The sequence below is a fragment of the Hemiscyllium ocellatum genome, chromosome 2 (assembly GCF_020745735.1).
Source record: "Hemiscyllium ocellatum isolate sHemOce1 chromosome 2, sHemOce1.pat.X.cur, whole genome shotgun sequence".
NCBI classification, from domain to species: Eukaryota; Metazoa; Chordata; class Chondrichthyes; order Orectolobiformes; family Hemiscylliidae; genus Hemiscyllium; species Hemiscyllium ocellatum.
Window position 1 is genome coordinate 139,556,836 of NC_083402.1, and position 17,420 is coordinate 139,574,255.

Sequence of the window (17,420 nt, forward strand, 5' to 3'; positions counted from 1 at the left end):
AGGATAAATCCCATCTGGACCCAGGGTCTTATCTATTTTCAGATCTTCCAAAATTGCTAAAACCACCTCTTTGTCAACCTTTATCCCATCGAATCTTGTAGCCTGTATCTCTGTATTCTCACTAACATTGCCCTTTTCCAATGTGAATACTGATGAAAAGTATTCATTAAGCGCTTCCCCTATGTCCTCAGATTCCACCCACAACTTTCCACTAATGGCCCTAATCTTACTCCAATCATTTTTTTTATACCTGATACAACTATAGAAGGTGTATAGAAGATCAAGGTTTTCCTTGATTCTATCCACCAACATCTTCTCTGTCCCCCTCCTAACTCTTCTCAGCCCTCTCTTTAGATCTTTTCTTGCTAACTTGTAACTCTCAAGTTCCCGAACTGAGCCTTCATGCCTCATCCTCACATAAACCTGCTTCTTTCTCTTGACAAGAGATTCAACTTGTTTAGTAAACCATGGCTCCCTCTCTCGACAACTACCTCCCTGCCTGATAGGTATATACATATCAAGGACCCACAATAGCTGTTTCTTGAATAAGCTCCACATTTCAAGAGTAACCATTGCCTGCATTTTCCTTTCCCATCTTATGCATCCTAAATCTTGCCTAATCACATCAGAATTGCCTTTCCCCAAGTTATACCTCTTTCCCTGCAGTATATACGTATCCCTGCCCATTGCTATTGTAAACATAACCGAATTGTGGTCACTATCGCCAAAGTGCTCACCTACCTCCAAATCTAACACCTGGCTGGGTTAATTCCCCAGTACCAAATCCAATATGGCATCATCCTTTGGCCTGTCTACATACTGTCAGAAAACCCTCCTGCAGACATTGAACAAAAACTGACCTATCTAACTACTTGAACTATAATATTCCCAGCCAGTGTTGTGGAAGCGGACGTTCCCCATAACAACTACCCTGTTACTCTGCTCCTATCAAGAATCATCTTTGCTATCCTTTCCTGTACATCCCTGGATCAATTCAGAGGCCTATAGAAAACTCCGAACCTCTCCTGTTTCTAATCTCAGCCCAAACTAACTCAGTGGATGAGTCCTCAAATGCTATCTCAACTGCTGAAATACTACCTTTGATTAACAATGCCACACACCCTCTCTCTTTTACCATCTAAAACATCTAAATCCCAGAATCTGCAACAACTATTCCTGTGCCTCCTCTAGCCATGTCTCTGAAATGGCCAAGACATCAAAGTCCCAGGCACCAATCCATGCTGCAAGGTCACCCACTATTTCTGGGTGCTCCTGGCATTGAAGTACACACATTTCAAAGCAACATCTTGATTGCCGGTGTCCTCTTGCAACCTTGTAAACCTGTCCCTGACTTCACTACCCTTCACCTCCTGTACACTGAAACTACAATTCAGGTTGCCATTCCCCAGCTACATTTAGTTTAACCCCCCCCCACCCTTGAAATGCATTAGCAAATCTCCCCACCCCCGAATATTGATATCCCTCTGGTTCAGTTGTAGACCATTCTGTTTGTAGAGGTCCCACCTTCCCCAGAAAGCGCTCCAATTATCCAAGAATCCGAAATTTTCCCTCCTGCACCATCCCTGGAGCTGTGTCCAACTCCTCCCTCTCCCTATTCCTCTTCTGACTAGCACGTGGCACGGGTAACAAACCAGAGATAACAACTGTTTGTCCTACCTCTAGGCTTCCTCCCTAGCTCCGAGTTTCTGCCTTAGATCCCCACCTTTCTTCCTGCCTATGTCATTGGTGCCTATGTGGCCCATGACTTAGGGTTCTTCCCCCTTCCCCTCTGAGCAACAGGGACAGACTCTGCACCAGAGACCTGTGCCCCATTGCTTACCCCTGGTATGTCATTTTCTCCCCCATTCCACCAACAATATCCAAAATGGTATACTTGTTGAGGGGCACTATTACAGGAAATCCCTGCACTGCCTGCCGATTCCTTTCCTATCCCTGACGGTAACCCATCTACCTTCTTCACGTGGCTGTGGATTAACTACCTCCCTGTAACATAAATCTCTTAACTAATATCTGTAAAACCGATCACATTGTCATTTATCTTATTGCTATTTCTGCACAAAATTGGTTATATAATACATTGTTATGCTTCATTATCATTTATTGGTGTTAACAAAATTTTGAAGACTCTGTGCTATATGAATGCATTTTTTTAATGATCCGTTTAATTCACAGGTGACGATGGAGATTAGTGGTCTCCCACTGGAGTTGTGGCGCCTGATTCTGGCCTATTTACCTCTCCCAGACCTGGGCCGCTGCTGTGTCGTGTGCAGAGCCTGGTATGAACTGATTATCAGCCTGGATAATACCAGATGGAGACAGCTGTGTCTTGGATGCAGTGAGTGCAAACACCCTAATTGGCCGAATCAACCTGATGTTGAGCCTCGTTCTTGGCGGGAGGCTTTTAGGCAACACCATTTAACTTCAAAGATCTGGACTAGAAATGCTCAAGACCTGGAATCCTCAAATTGCTTGTATTTATTTAGGAGGAAGAAGGATAGAAAAACTATATTTGTAGGTCCAGTAAGTGAACATGTAAACCTCAGGAGTGCCTTAGCAGTTGCCAATGTGTATGATAAGATTATTATTTCACCTGGAGTATATGAAGAACAGAATGAGGTGACATTGAAGGTCCCGGTGGAAATAATTGGACAGGGAAAGCTAGGAGATGTGGCACTCCTTGTTAGCTTTGACCAACACTGTCCAACTGCACGACTATGCAATCTGGTCCTCATGCCTGCATGGTTCACACCTATTGTGTACAAGGTGAGTAATCATTCTAGAATATCTAAAATAATTTAGGAATCATTAGTTGAAACAATGCTAAATGACCTGCAATCCCATTAGTTGCATGCTATAATGGTCATAAGGTTGATGACTAATCATATCAATTAGCCTCTAAATTGATCTGTAATAGACGCAGCAATGAAGAGCATTGTTCCAAAGTTACCTATTCTTCCCAGACATGCAGTATTCGCCATATGTCATAGTCTCACATTGTTCATATACAGTATGATCGGTGGGTATTCTTATCCTAATTTAAGCCGCTATTTTCCTAAGAAGGAGATTTTGCACCTTAAGAAACTGAGGATTCCACACTGGATTAATATATGGTGCTGTGAGGTATTTTATCAAATCCTACAATTCAAGTTGTATCCCAGTGCATTCAATTCCATCTCATTAAACAATTGACTACCTTTGATAATTTGGAATGTGTATTCACTTTGTGTGACCGTTTGTACTCTTTTCTTCACCCCCCCCCCACACACACCAAGTGAGTGGTGTTAATGCTTAGGGTGGGAATCAGAAACAGGACTGTGGAAACTGTTGGCTTATTTAAAACCCAGATGGTTCACCTGATGCCCTTCAGGAAGGGAGGACCTGCTATTTCTACCGCATCTGGGCCTAATGGAGGTTACTATTTCCAGGTCATGTGGTTGACTCAATGCTCTGAGCAGGTAGGATTTATTGCCCATTCCTAATTGTTGTGGGTCTGGAGTCGCATGCAGGCCAGACCAGGTAAGGATGGCATTTCCTTTCCTGAAGGAAATTTGTGAACCAGATGGGTTTGTCTGACAATTGGCAATGGATTCATGGTCATCATTAGATTCTTAATTCCAGATTTTTATTGAATTCAAATTCCATCATCTACCATGGTGGGATTTGAACCCAGGTTCCCAGAACACTATCTGGGTCTCTGAATTAACAGTTCAGCGATAATACCACTAGGCCATCACCTTTGCCAGTTACCAGATGAATTGCTGGCATTTTAACTTGCAGTCCCAAGGGTTATTTGTCTAGTACAATAGAGAATAAAGTATCTTGTACATACACAAACAATTTTCAAATGGTCTATGATTGACATATGATTTCTTCATTCACTGCAAAGGGCTTGTGCGACAGAAACATACGTCAGGAATTCAGGTGTGAAACTAAATAGGACATCTAGTGGTTGTAATGTTTTAGTGATTAAATAATTGTGCAGCTCCAAATTCATCTGATTAACCTACACTCCAAATATTTTTTAATCAAGATTCTGTGTCAAAGCACCAGCTACATTGTTATGTTTAATGACTAATGTAAGGAGCTATTATCTACAAAGATCCATAGGCATCTTTATGAGAGAGAGACAATTGGTTCTGCATTGGTAGAGGGTATCCACTCCATGAACGTGGGACAAGATAAGGAAGGATTATTGTTTTTGGGAAGGCCAGAACAATGTGAGGGCAAATACATTTTACAGCCTACTTCTCTACTAGTTGCCAAGAAAGTGATAAATGCATACATCCACTACTGGCCAATAAAACCCTCCCATCCCTCACCAGATTTAAACTGAACCATTGCCAGACAAGGATACAAGAGATTCTAATGTCTGACAGATTTATATTACTACAGTAACCTTAACCCACAAAGCTCTTAAATGTAGGAAATTGGATGTAGTTCAGCAAGGAAAAAGTACACAACAATCTAGATTGAGCCTACAGGTCCTAAATCCATAAACCTGCAGCTTCATAAAAGGCCAGACAACCACAGTCTTTGTAGCATTTACTCAACCTTCATTTTCAAACTGCGCTGCTGCATACAGCTGGAGGGTGATCACTAAGTATACTGTATTGGTAAAAGGCTCCTTATTATAGACATTTTCTTGGGACAGGGTGTACATTACATGAAACTTTAATTTTCTCAAACCTGGTTTCAAATTCATCCAGACTACAAAAACAATCATCTCCTCTATTGGTTACAAAGACTTTACATAAAATAATTAATGCAATGCAAATTAGGAATTGGCTTTCTGGAAAAGTCAGATATTAAACCAACAACCTCACTCAGGGTGGCTGGTGAAGGAAATGGAACCAATGGTGTTGGTCAGTGATTGGCAGTGCCCACTCACACGGAGGAGAGTGAATCGATTCTAAGCATTAACACCACTCACTTGGTGTGTGTGTGGGGGGGGTGAAGAAAAGAGTACAAACGGTCACACAAAGTGAATACACATTCCAAATTATCAAAGGTAGTCAATCAGCTTTTCTCTACTAATTCACAGTAAGAGAGTGTCGCTGGCTAGGCAGTAAGTGTTGGCATGTTAGTGCGACTCTGCTTAAAGAAAGAAAACCAAAAAGGACAGTCTTAGTTTAATGTGATGTTCATGATCACACATGTTGACTTTGTCACTTTTAATCAACAGACAATGTCCGGCCATGTCCAATTTGACAACTGCAATATAGAAAATGGGCAGCTGCAGATCCACGCCCCTGGAACCTGTCAAGTGAGGTTTTGTACTTTCAGCCAGTCTAGCATCAGTTTCCACAACGTTGCTCTCAGTATAATTGAAAACTGTGAGTTCAATGGAAGTGAGAGCACATCGGTGACTGTAGAGGGCTCTGGTCTGACTGAGAGAAACTGGGCCTGCAAACACCTGGCCGTGGCTGCCAAATCCAACTCTCTTTTGAATGTGCCAAGCCAAGCACTTTCAAATGCTTGTAGCTCTGAAAATCATTGTCAGCATTCATCGAGCAGCTTTAGAACATTTGAATTGAACGATAATGTGACTGGTTCACACCATGCTTCAGCCTCCAAACAAAATTTCCAGAAATCCTGCATGAGAACTGGTCAGTGTAATGGAGAAGGATGCATTACAAAACGGAGTCCTTGTGAGGGGGATGTCATTACCTTAGAGACTGATTACAGTGACAGTGAAATGAGCACATGCAGTGAGAATGAAGATGATGAGCAATCTGTATATAAACTCTCTTACCAATCCCATGGTCTGAGTCGCCTTTTGGCAAGGACCAATCCGTTTAGGTCTCAAAAGAAGGGATCTGACCTCTTGCAAATGGATTTGGAGTTAAAAACTCTGCAAAAGGAGCTGCAAAAGGATAAAGAGGCTCAGGTTCTTGCCAGCAGCCTACATGGCTGCTTAATCCGGAAGTGCCTGTTTCGGGATGGAAAAGGTGGTGTGTTTGTCTGCAGTCAAGGACAAGCTAGACTGGAATGTAATATCTTCAGAAATCTGAGTTATGCCGTGCGATGCATCCAAAATGCCAAGGTACAATTAAGGACCATGATTTCAATTACACTAGGGCAAAGTTCAAGTTTTTAACATCAGGCCATCTCTTGAACACTTCAGGATGTTGCAGTCTGATGAAATAGGCAGATACTTTATGGTTCCAATTTAGTGCTGTGAAATTATGCCGTATAGGAGAAAGAATGAGCAGTGATGTTATGAACTAAATGATCCCAGTTTTGAATGGGGTGCAGGACCAGGAAACCTGGGTTTATGTACACACATTTTTGAATCTTGCAAAACAAGTCTTTAAGTTTTGCTTTTAAAAAAACTATACGGGATCCTTCGCTTTATTGGTTGAGACCAGAAATAATGAAGTTATACTAAATGTTTCTAAAATGCTGAAGCAATATCTCAATTTCTGGGCGCCATACTTTAGGATGTCACTTGGGGAGAGTGCAGAGGAGCATTTATCAGTATTTAATGGGATGGGATGACATGTCTCAATTATGAGGAAAGACTTGAGCACTTGAACTTGCTGTCCTTCAAGCAGAGAAGGTACAGGGGAGTTATATAAACTGTTCACATTTATGAAAGATTTGGTAGAGTAAATAAGGAAAACTGACTCTAATGGAGAGGGTAATTTTTTAAAAAAGCATACAGACTTGAGATGGCAAAAGAAGGAAGAAGTGTTTTGTTTTATGCACCAAGTTATGATGACATGGAGTGCACCAGCAGAATACAGAGTGAAAGTAAACTTCATTGAAATTTTTGAAAGGGAATTTGATAAATACCTGAAAGTTGGGGGAGGTAAGGACTAAACAGATAAATATTGTGGAAAGGCTGAATAGATCAGAAAATGACTGAGGAAATTCAGCTTTCAAAAATTTTTTTTTTTTAACCTTTAAAAATAGATCCTTCCAAGAACAGAATAAGTAGGAGTAAAAATAAGTTGTTTAATCTCCCTCAAGCCTGCTCTGCATTTGGTAATATTGCGGTTGTTCAGACTGTGATCTCAACTCCACTTGCCTGGTTATCCCACAGAACTTTCGGGCTTCCCTTATTGGTCATAAATCTGTTTAATTCAGCCTTGAATACATTCAGTGACGCAGCCTCCACTGTTCTCCTCTGGGGAAGAGAATTCCACAGACTAACAGCCCTCTAAGAGGAAAAACTTCCCCTAAACTCGGTGTCAAATGGGAAATCACTAATGTTTTTTAGATTACTTAGTGTGGAAACAGGCCCTTCGGCAAAACAAGTCCACACCGGCCCGCCGAAGCGCAACCCACCCATACCCCTACATTTACCCCTTACCTAACACTACGGGCAATTTAGCATGGCCAATTCACCTGACCCGCACATCTTTGGACTGTGGGAGGAAACCGGAGCACCCGGAGGAAACCCACGCAGACACGGGGAGAACGTGCAAACTCCACACAGTCAGTCGCCTGAGTCAGGAATAGAACCCGGGTCTCAGCTGCTGTGAGGCAGCAGTGCTAACTACTGTGCCACCGTGCCTTTATACTTTGTCTTCTGGTTCCAGTCTCCCCACGAGTTAAAACTCCTCTCAGCATCCATCCTGTTAAGCCCCTCAAAATCATGTCTGTTTCAATGTAATCCTATCTAATTCTTCTAAATTGTATGGGTATTAGCCAAACACGCTCAATCTTTTCTCCTTCCCAGGAATCAATCCGGTGAACTGCTGCTATCAATTCTCCACTGCTTCTAACTGAACTCAAGGTTATAGTCTAACTAAGGCCCTGCACTGTTGTAGCAACACTTTCCTGCTTTCACGTTTGACCCCTTTTGCCAGGAAATGTCAACATTTTGTTTGTTTTCCTAATTACCTGCTATACCTTCATACTCCCTTTTAGTGACTGGTGTACTAGAATACACTGACCCATCTGAGCCATAAAGTTTTGCAATCTCTCCCCAGTCAAATGACGTGTTGTTTTTTTGATTTTTTTTTTCCTGCCTAAATGGCCACTTTCACATGTTTGGAGAAAATGAGAACTGCAGATGCTGGAGAGTCAGAGTCAAAATGTCTGGCAGTGGAAAAGCACACCAGGTCAGGTAGCATCCGAGGAGCAGGAGAATTGACATTTCGGGCTTATGTCCAAAACATTGACTCTCAAGTTCACATTTTTGGTTTGTGTGTGGAATGAGCTGTCAGAAGAAGTGGTACATGCAGGTATAGTTACAACATTTTTAAAAGACATTTGGATAAGAAAGGTTTAGATGGATATGGGCCAAAGGGAAGCAAGTGGGACTAGTTTGGTTGGGCAACTTGGTCAGCAAGGACTAGTTGGACTGAAGGGTCTATTTCTGTCCTGTATCACTCTGACTGTTTTCAAGAGGAAACATACTTTCCAACTTCTCCTTTGCTACCTGTGTCACATGGAGATTCCTGTATTTAGTTCTACCATCATTGAAGTGCCCTGTATTCAGTTCCTCATTTAGTTCCATGTTAGACGTATAAGCTGTGGCCTGGATTAGAGTGGTGCTGGAAAAGCGCAGCAGGTCAGGCAGCATCCAAGGAGCAGGAAAATCGACGTTTTGGGCAAGAGCCCTGATGAAGGGCTTTTGCCCGACATGTCGATTTTTCCTGTTCCTTGGATGCTGCCTGACCTCATGTGCTTTTCCAGCACTGATTTCCAACATCTGCATTCCTCACTTTTGCTGAGATAAGCTGTGGCCATCTTTGTCCTAAAAGAGCTGCTTTAATTTTGGGGAGCAATAAGACATCTCTCTGCTGTCTGTCCAAATGAATCTGGGCATCAACTGTTGGCAGATTGTGATCTGACGTGAAACAGAGTCATAGAGATGTACTGCACAGAAACAGACTCTTTGGTCCAACTCATTCATGCCGCCCAGATATCCCAACCTAATCTAGTCCCATTTTTCCGCACTTCACCCATATCCCTCTAAACCCTTCCTATTCCTATACCCATACAGATGCCATTTTTGCTCCTTCACAATCTATAGATCAGCTGATAGCACTGTCTTATTGCTCTTTTTTAAAAAAAAAACTGCTCCAGGCTAACTTAATACTAATGGCATACATTTTAAAAATTTAATCAAGAATAAAACATATAATCAAAAAAGAACCCACTCCACTCACTGTTGCAGATATACAGCAAGGCTATACTTAAAATTATGCACTTATTTGTTTCTGTGCTGTGACCGCTCCCAAACAGGTTCCTCTAAGATCAGTTGTGAATTTTGTTGTATAAGTTTTCCTGGAAACACTCTGATTTCCAGAGATATGAATTCAAACAACAAAGGCAGTAACTATAGAACTAAATCTAATCCTTTACCATGCCATATATCTAGATGAGCATACTTTCCAACACAGGTAAAGTATAGGAAAGAGCAAGAATTCCAGCTAATTTTTGTTGGATTTTCCCTTCATTTATCAAGGGCAGAGATCAGTATTATTATTTAACTTGACACCATTCAGGACAAAGCAACCCACTTGATTAGCACCACATCTACAAACATCCACTCTCTCCACAACCAATGCTCAGTAGCAGCATAGAACATAGAAAAGTACAGCACAGAACAGGCCCTTCGGCCCACAAAGTTGTGCTGAGGATTATTCCTAACCTAAAATAAAATAACCTAACCTATGCACCCCTCAATTCACTCCTGTCCATGTGCATCTCCAGCAGTCCCTTAAATGTCCCTAATGACTCTGCTTCTACCACCATCACTGGCAACACATTTCCATGCATTCACAACTCTCTGCGTAAATAACCTATCTCTGACGTCTCCTCTATACCTTCTTCCTAATATCTTAAAGTTTTGACTCCTCATGCTATTCAATCCTGCCCTGGGGAAAATCTCTTGCTATTGACTCTATCCATGCCTCTCATTACCTTTGTATACCTCAATCAGGTCACCTCTCTTCCTTCTTCTCTCCAGAGAGAAAAGTCCGAGCTTAGTCAACCTCTCTTAAGACAAGCCCTCCAGTCAGAGCTGTATCCTGGTAAACCTTCTTTGCACCCTCTCCAAAGCCTCCGTATCTTTCCTATAGTAGGGCGACTAGAACTGGACACAATATTCCAATGTGGTCTCACCAGGGTCTTGTCGAGTTGAAGCAAAACCTCGTGGACCTTAAACTTGATCCCCCTGTTAATGAAAGCCAACACAACATATCCTTTCTTAATAACCCTATCCACTTGGGTGGCAACTTTTGAGGGATCTATGCACTTGAACACTAAGATCCTTCTGTTCCTCCACACTGCCAAGAATTCTGTCTTTAATTCTATATTCAGCATTCAAGTTCGATCTTCCAAAATGCACCACTTTGCATTTATCCAAATTGAACTCCATCTGCCATTTCTCAGCCTAGCTCTGCATCCTGTCTCTGTCACGTTGCAGCCTGCAGTGGAACTCGATACTATAAACGGCACCTTCAACCTTTGTGTCATCAGCAAATTACTACCCCCCCCCCCCCAATCTTCTCATCTAAGTCATTTATAAAAACTACAATGAGCAGAGGCCCAAGAACAGAGCCCTGCAGGTCACCACTCACCACTGACCTTCAGGCAGAATACTTTTTCCATCTACAACCACACTCTGCCTTCTGTCAGCCAACAATTCTGAGTCCAGACAGCCAAATTTCCCTGTATCCCAAACCTCCTGACTTTATGAATGAGCCTACCATGGGGAACCTTATCAAATGCCTTGCTGAAGTCCACACACACCACATCCACTGCTTGACCTTCATCAACTTATCTCGTCACCACCTCAAATAACTCAATAAGATTTGCGAGGCATGACCTGCCCCTCACAAAGATATGCTGACTGCCTTTAATCACCTCTATGCTTTTCCAAATAGCCATAAATTCTATCCCTCCGAATTATTTCCAAAACCTTGTTGACCACAGCCATAAGACTGACTGGCCTGTAATTGCCAGGGATTTCCCTATTCCCCTCCTTGAAAAGAGGAACAATGTTCGCCTCCCTCCAGTTCTCTGGTACGACTCAAGTGGAGAGTGAGGAAGCAAAGATCTTCGCCATCTCCTTTCTCGCTACCTGGAGCAACCTAGGATAAATCTGGTCTGGCTTTGCGGACTTAACAATATTAATGTTTACCATGATTTCCAGCACATAAGCTTGATCAATCCTGATCTGTTCAAATCTGTTTCCCAGCTCCTGAAAGTTCTCATTCACAATAATGAGAATTTGCTTAGTGAAAACAGAAGCAAAAAACTCATTTATGGCTTCCCTACCTGCTCAGACTCCACGCATAAGTTTCCCTATGCTATCACTGACCTGCCCTACCTACTCCCTAATCATTCTCTTATTCCTCACATATGAGTAAAATGCCTTTGGGTTCTCCCTAATCCTTCTTGCCAAGCCTTTTTCATGCCCCCTCCTGGCTCTCCTCAATCCATTTCTGAGGTCCTTTCTAGCAAGCCTGTAATCCTCTAAAGCTGTGTGAGATCCTTGCTACCTCCACCTTACATAAGCTATCTTCTTCCTTTTGACAAGAAGCTCCTCTGTTTTTGTCATCCAAGGCTCCTTAATCTTACCCCTTCTTGCCTTTCTCAGAGGAACAAATTTGTGCATCACTCGCAACAACTGCTCCTTAAACAGTCTCCACGTGTCTGTTGTGCCCTTTGTGGAACAATTGCTCCCAATCTGTACTTCCCAACTCCTGTCTGTTCGTGTCATAATTTCCTTTTCCCAAATGAAATATTTTCCTTTGGTAACTGCTCTTTTCCCTCTCCAAGGCTATGGTAAATGTGAGCTAAAAATGTGTTGCTGGTTAAAGCACAGCAGGTTAGGCAGCATCCAAGGAATAGGAAATTCGACGTTTCGTCCTGATGAAGGGCTTATGCCCGAAACGTCGAATTTCCTATTCCTTGGATGCTGCCTAACCTGCTGTGCTTTCACCAGCAACACATTTTTAGCTGTGATCTCCAGCATCTGCAGACCTCTTTTTTAGCCTTTATGGTAAATGTGAGGCAGTTTGTGGTCACTGTCACCAAAGTGTACTCCCACTGTGAGATCTGACACCTGTCCTGGCTCATTGCTGAGTACCAAATCCAAAATGGCCTCTCCTCTTGTCAGCCTGTCTACAAACTGAGTAAGGAAACCCCCCTGAACACACTTGACAAAAATATTTCCATCCAAACCATCTGCACTAAGGAGGTTCCAGTTAATATTGAGAAAGTTGAAGTCACCCATAATAACAACCCTGCTACATCTGCCAGCCTATGAGTTCTTTAATCTCTCTACTACTATTAGGAGGTCTGTAGAAAACACCCAAAGAGGTGGCTGCTCCCTTCCTGTTCCTAACTTCCACCCATACTTACACAGACAAACCTTCCTTGACAACCTTCATTTCTGTAGCTGTGATGCATCCTCTGATTAGCAATGCTACACCCCCTCTTTTTTTTCCACCCTCCCTGTTCATTTTAACCATTCTAAACTCGAACATTTAGCAACCATTCCTCCCCCTCTGAAACCCACATCTGCATTATGGCCACAACATCATAGTCCCCAGTACTGATCCATGCTCTAAGTTCATCACTGTTTTTTCTGACATTCCTTGTGTTAAAGCAGACACACTTTAGCAGTGTGTACTATCTACAAGATATACTGCAGAAATTCATCAGAGATCTTCTTCAGACAGCACCTTCCAAACCACACACATTTCCATCTAGAAGGACAAGGGCAGCTGATACATGGGAACACCACCACCTACATGTTCCCCTCCAAGCCACTTACCTAGACATCTATCGTTGTCCCTTCAATGTTGCTGGGTCAAAATCCTGGCATTTCCTCGCTAATGTCATTGGGAGTTAATCCACTGCATGTGAACTGCAGTGGTTCAAGAATGTAGCTCACCACCTTCTCGAGGCCAAATAGGGATAGGTAAATAAATACTGGCCAGCCAGCAATGCCCGCATCCTACTAATTCACCAAACCCTGGGCTGTGTGGTGGCAGGCATCTCTTGTTGACAGGTTGCATCATTGGATCTGCTGCAGGACTTGGGATGATACTTGAAGTAGCACTGACAAAATGTTGCACTGTTAAGAGGCTTTTTTTTGTTATGGTCCTGCCTGGTCCCTCTTAAGTGGATTTAAGAGTGACAGCATTTGAAGAACATTGAATAGTTTTCTCCTGGTGTTCTTGTCAATTTTATCCCTTGATCAAAATCACTAAAACAAATTTTCACTTATTCTGTTGTTATTTGCGGTATAATTATGTGCACAAATGATTGTCAAGTTTCCTACATTTTAACAGTGACTAAATTCGAAAAGTACTTCCTTAGCATTAAAGTGCTTTTGGATTTCCTGAGGTTGTGCGAGACTGTATAAAGAAATGCATATTTTCTCTTGCTGCACCTTTTGAGGGATCCAAGGAACAGACTATTGCACACGGGTTTTCCTCCACCAAGTTCCTGAATGGTATATTTGTTTGTAAACTCCTGAGGAGCCCACTGCTGTTTGTCAGAGGTGGCTATTCCAATGGGGCACAAAGTCTACTACGGACAGTTCTGGTAATAATGAGGTCAGTTTTCTAACTAATCTCAGGGTTCACTACTGTGATGTGCAACTGTATTCAAATTTCCCTTGATAGTGTTTTTGAAAAACCATCTCGGGAACAGAAGGAGTAGATTCTAACTAGTCCAGCGTTAATTAACAGTCTGTACTTCAGCTTTGGGCAAATAGTTTCTGAAGCCCAAGATTTTGTCCGTTTGATCTGTACCAAGCAAAGGTCACTATTGCTGATCCTGGAATAGCTAACATGAGGAGGTGGAAATGTGTCTACTCACATCTAGTTTTATTATATATTGGGATATTTTAGCAAGTTTTGTATTTATGGAGAGAACTAACATGTTCACAACCTTAGATGTCCCAAAGTGCTTGACCGTCAATGAAATACTTCTGAAGGTCAGTGACAGGATAATCTGTTTTCATTATGTTGGTTGTGGGAACATTATTCTCTCTGACACTAGAGAGAGCTCATCATCTTTTCTTCGAATAGTTCTTTATATAAAAATTTAGATCATTTGTACATTTTTAAGAAGGATTATTGTCTCATCTGAAAATATTTTTAATGTAGCATTCCTTCAGCAGTGAAGTGTATGTATACACTTACTGTACCTTGTTTATTTACTTACAAAGGAAAACCACTGGCACTAAACAAGCATTCTGTCTCTGATGATTTTCTGATGCTCGTTCAGTAGTTTTTTCCAAATGTTGGATATGAAATGTAGCAACGAACTATTGCACAGCAGGGCACAAGGTTGCATCTGTCTGAATCAGCATCCATTAGCAGTTACCAATTCAAGATGAAGACCGTACTACTAACAAATAGTGAATTTGGATGCAGTTAGTCATGTATGAGAGTTGAGGAAGAGGAAAGCAAATCCGAGAATGTGAACTAGCTGGAAAAGGAATTAATGAGGATGGAAGAAATGACTAAAAAATTGTTGCTTTCAAAATTCACTTGGATTAAAGACCATTAACTGGCATAAGCTTTTGTTTAAATATTCTACTTCTGCAATTGAGGCTAGGAATACAAGTTAATTGGTATGACTAGTTTGCAAAAGAACATTGTTTCTCTGGAAATTAAAGGTTTTTATTACAGGCTTAAAAAATCAGTTGAATTCACAAGACCATTCTTGTATTTTCCAAGATAATGTTGAAAGATGAAATCTCTCAATTCTTTCTTTATACCTAAAAACTTGTAGAGAAATAAACTCCACTGTCAGAAAGTTGACTATTTCTAAATATTTTGTCTAACCTGGTGCTGGTGAGAATAGGCTTAAATAAATGTGTAAGAATCATTGGACTGATCAGTATATCTGCTCTAAATGAACATACATGAAGCTGTCAGGATAACACAGTATTCAGACTAACGAGAGTTTCCTGCTGAGAAAAGGTGTTTCCTATGGGTATAACACATAGATATTCAATAATTAAATGTTGGTCTCATTCACTTGGTAACATGCATAGAACCATGGAATCCCTACAGTGCAAATAGAGGCCCTTTGGCCCATCGAGTCTCCACAGATGCTGCCAGAACTGTTGAGTTTCTCCAGCAGTTTGTTTTTTGTTTCAGATTATCAGTTATTAATAGTTCGTTTTTTTTTAAATTTTTGTTTAGTGGTTATGTAGTGATTTACCAAAGGCGAACTAATCTAGAAAATGTGAATTCAAATTGTGCTAGTTTGTGAATTTTCATTAAATTATTTTAAAACTATAACAAAACTAGCATCTTTAAATGTATTTATAAAGCTGTAAGATTGTTGTAAACGCCCAACTGGTTCACTGAGGTCAAGACCTGAGTACATCATCTAACTTAAGTGCACTATACATGATGTGTCCTATAATGTCATTCTTCCTTTACAAGCTCTTTCCAGAACACTTGGGTTTCTGTGCTCTAGTTTTGTTTGAATGGACCTCCTTGTGAACAGAATATATTACTGGCCATTTTTTTTTTCAAATCCTTAATACTTCATCTTGTTGTTGACAATTTTTTCTCTCTCATCAGCCATTCCTCACGGTTGCGTGGCTGTTTTAAAGTGCACACACATTGTGAATCTACGTTTGATCCTAATTTGATGCTGTCTGTGGTCTGCATCATAGCTCACTCACCTTTTGATTCAAGTGTGACACTAATTGAGGTCAGCTAAGTATTCAAGCCAATCCTTCATACAATTCCAAGGGGTTGTATTTCCAATGGAAAGCTCTCACCTTTACAGTGTCACATTTTTTTTATATCATTTGGAAGAGCACTCCAGTTCATCATATATTTGTAATTACGATAGCAGCCAGTAGTCAAAAATGTGATTGAATTATTGACTCAGTACTGAAAAATATAAAAGAAATTCAGCTCCTTTTGAATATTGAATAAGATAATCAGACAGGCTCTCCCTGTCCACCCTTTTTCAAAGTATGGTGACGGCGAGCACAAGGGGACATAGCTTTAAATTGAAGGGTGATAGATATAGGACAGATGTCAGAGGTAGTTTCTTTTCTCAGAGTAGTGAGGGTATGGAATGCTTTGCCTGCAACTGTAGTAGATTCGCCAACTTTTAAGTGCATTCAAGTCATCATTGGACAGACATATGGACGTACATGGAATAGTGTAGGTTATTTGGGCTTCAGATTGGTATGATTGGTAGGTGCAACATCGAGGGCAGAAGGGCCTGTACTATACTGTAATGTTCTATGTCCTATTGAATTTCAGGACATTGGAACACCAGGAATAAGACCAGAAGTAGGTCATCTGTCCCTTTTTTAAGCTTGCTTTAGCATCCAATACAATCATAACTGATTTTTAGCTTCAAATTTACTTTTGTACTCATTCCCATATCCTTTGAGACTAAAAATCTGTTACCTCAGTCCTAAGTGTCTTCAATCATGGAACATCCACAACCATTTCTGGTCGAGAATCATAAGCAGTGTTTGGTAAATAATCTTGCATTACTTGCCACATTTTGCTATAAGAATCTGCCATCCTCACCTGCATGTAACTCCATACCCACAGCAATGTGGTTGATTACTGACTGCCCTCCGAAATTACTCCTTCCAAGGGAAATCAAGGATGGGTGACAAATGCTTGCCTTGACAGCAATGTTCCGTCAGCTATGGGAGGTTCCTCACACCCTATGCGACACATTGGCATCTTCTTATGGCAGAGCCTGCCATGCACAGCCTGCAGCAGATCAAAATCATTAGAGGAAACACTGCTTGTCAGTGTTGCCTACGTTCTGTGAAAGAATTAGGGAAAAATACTTTGGTGAATCTGCACTGTACATCTAATTAGGCAAATATCTTTTCTGAGGTATAGTATCCAACACAGAACACTATCCAAGTAGAATCTGAACAAGACTCTGTCCAACTGAAACTAACGTTCAAAATAAAGGTCAGCACTTGCTTTCACTTTTTTTTTGTACCTGTATATAGACTTTTAATGAGTTTGTGTCCTCTGTTTTCTTCTCATAACTCTCCGTTCAATAGATCTTGCACTTCTCCACTTTTTCCCTCACTTCTGCTCCCTCAGAGATAAACAGCTGAATATGATGCTTAGTGTCATTTGTAAACCTAGATATAAAACTCTTCCTTTATTCAATATATTGAGCTATAATGGTGAAGAACTGATACCTCAGTACAGATCTCGGACAAAACCACTTATCACAACCTGACAAAACTCAATCTGTTTAGTTGGGCTGAAGGGGATAAAGCAAACATGAATTCACATCCCAAAGATTGTCTCCAATTCCATATCCTGTCATTTTTACTGAAGGCCATTCTCAAACCAAGATAAGGAATTAGAGGTATCCAGTTTGAGACATTTTGGATTCCTAGTTTGGAGATTCGTCCTCCACACTGTCCTTTCCACTCTGCCATTATTTCCTGACGAAATTCA

General features: G+C 41.2%; 1 protein-coding gene across 1 annotated transcript in view; it reads left to right on the forward strand.

Moving 5' to 3' along the window:
- fbxo10 (F-box protein 10) overlaps positions 1 to 17,420 on the forward strand; it is a 51,041-nt gene that overhangs the window by 8,073 nt on the left and 25,548 nt on the right. Inside the window, exons 2-3 of the mRNA XM_060840647.1 lie at positions 2,194 to 2,784; positions 5,204 to 6,064. Of these exons, the coding sequence (XP_060696630.1) occupies positions 2,200 to 2,784; positions 5,204 to 6,064 (1,446 nt within the window). The 5' untranslated portion in view covers positions 2,194 to 2,199. The remainder of the gene's footprint in view (positions 1 to 2,193; positions 2,785 to 5,203; positions 6,065 to 17,420) is intronic.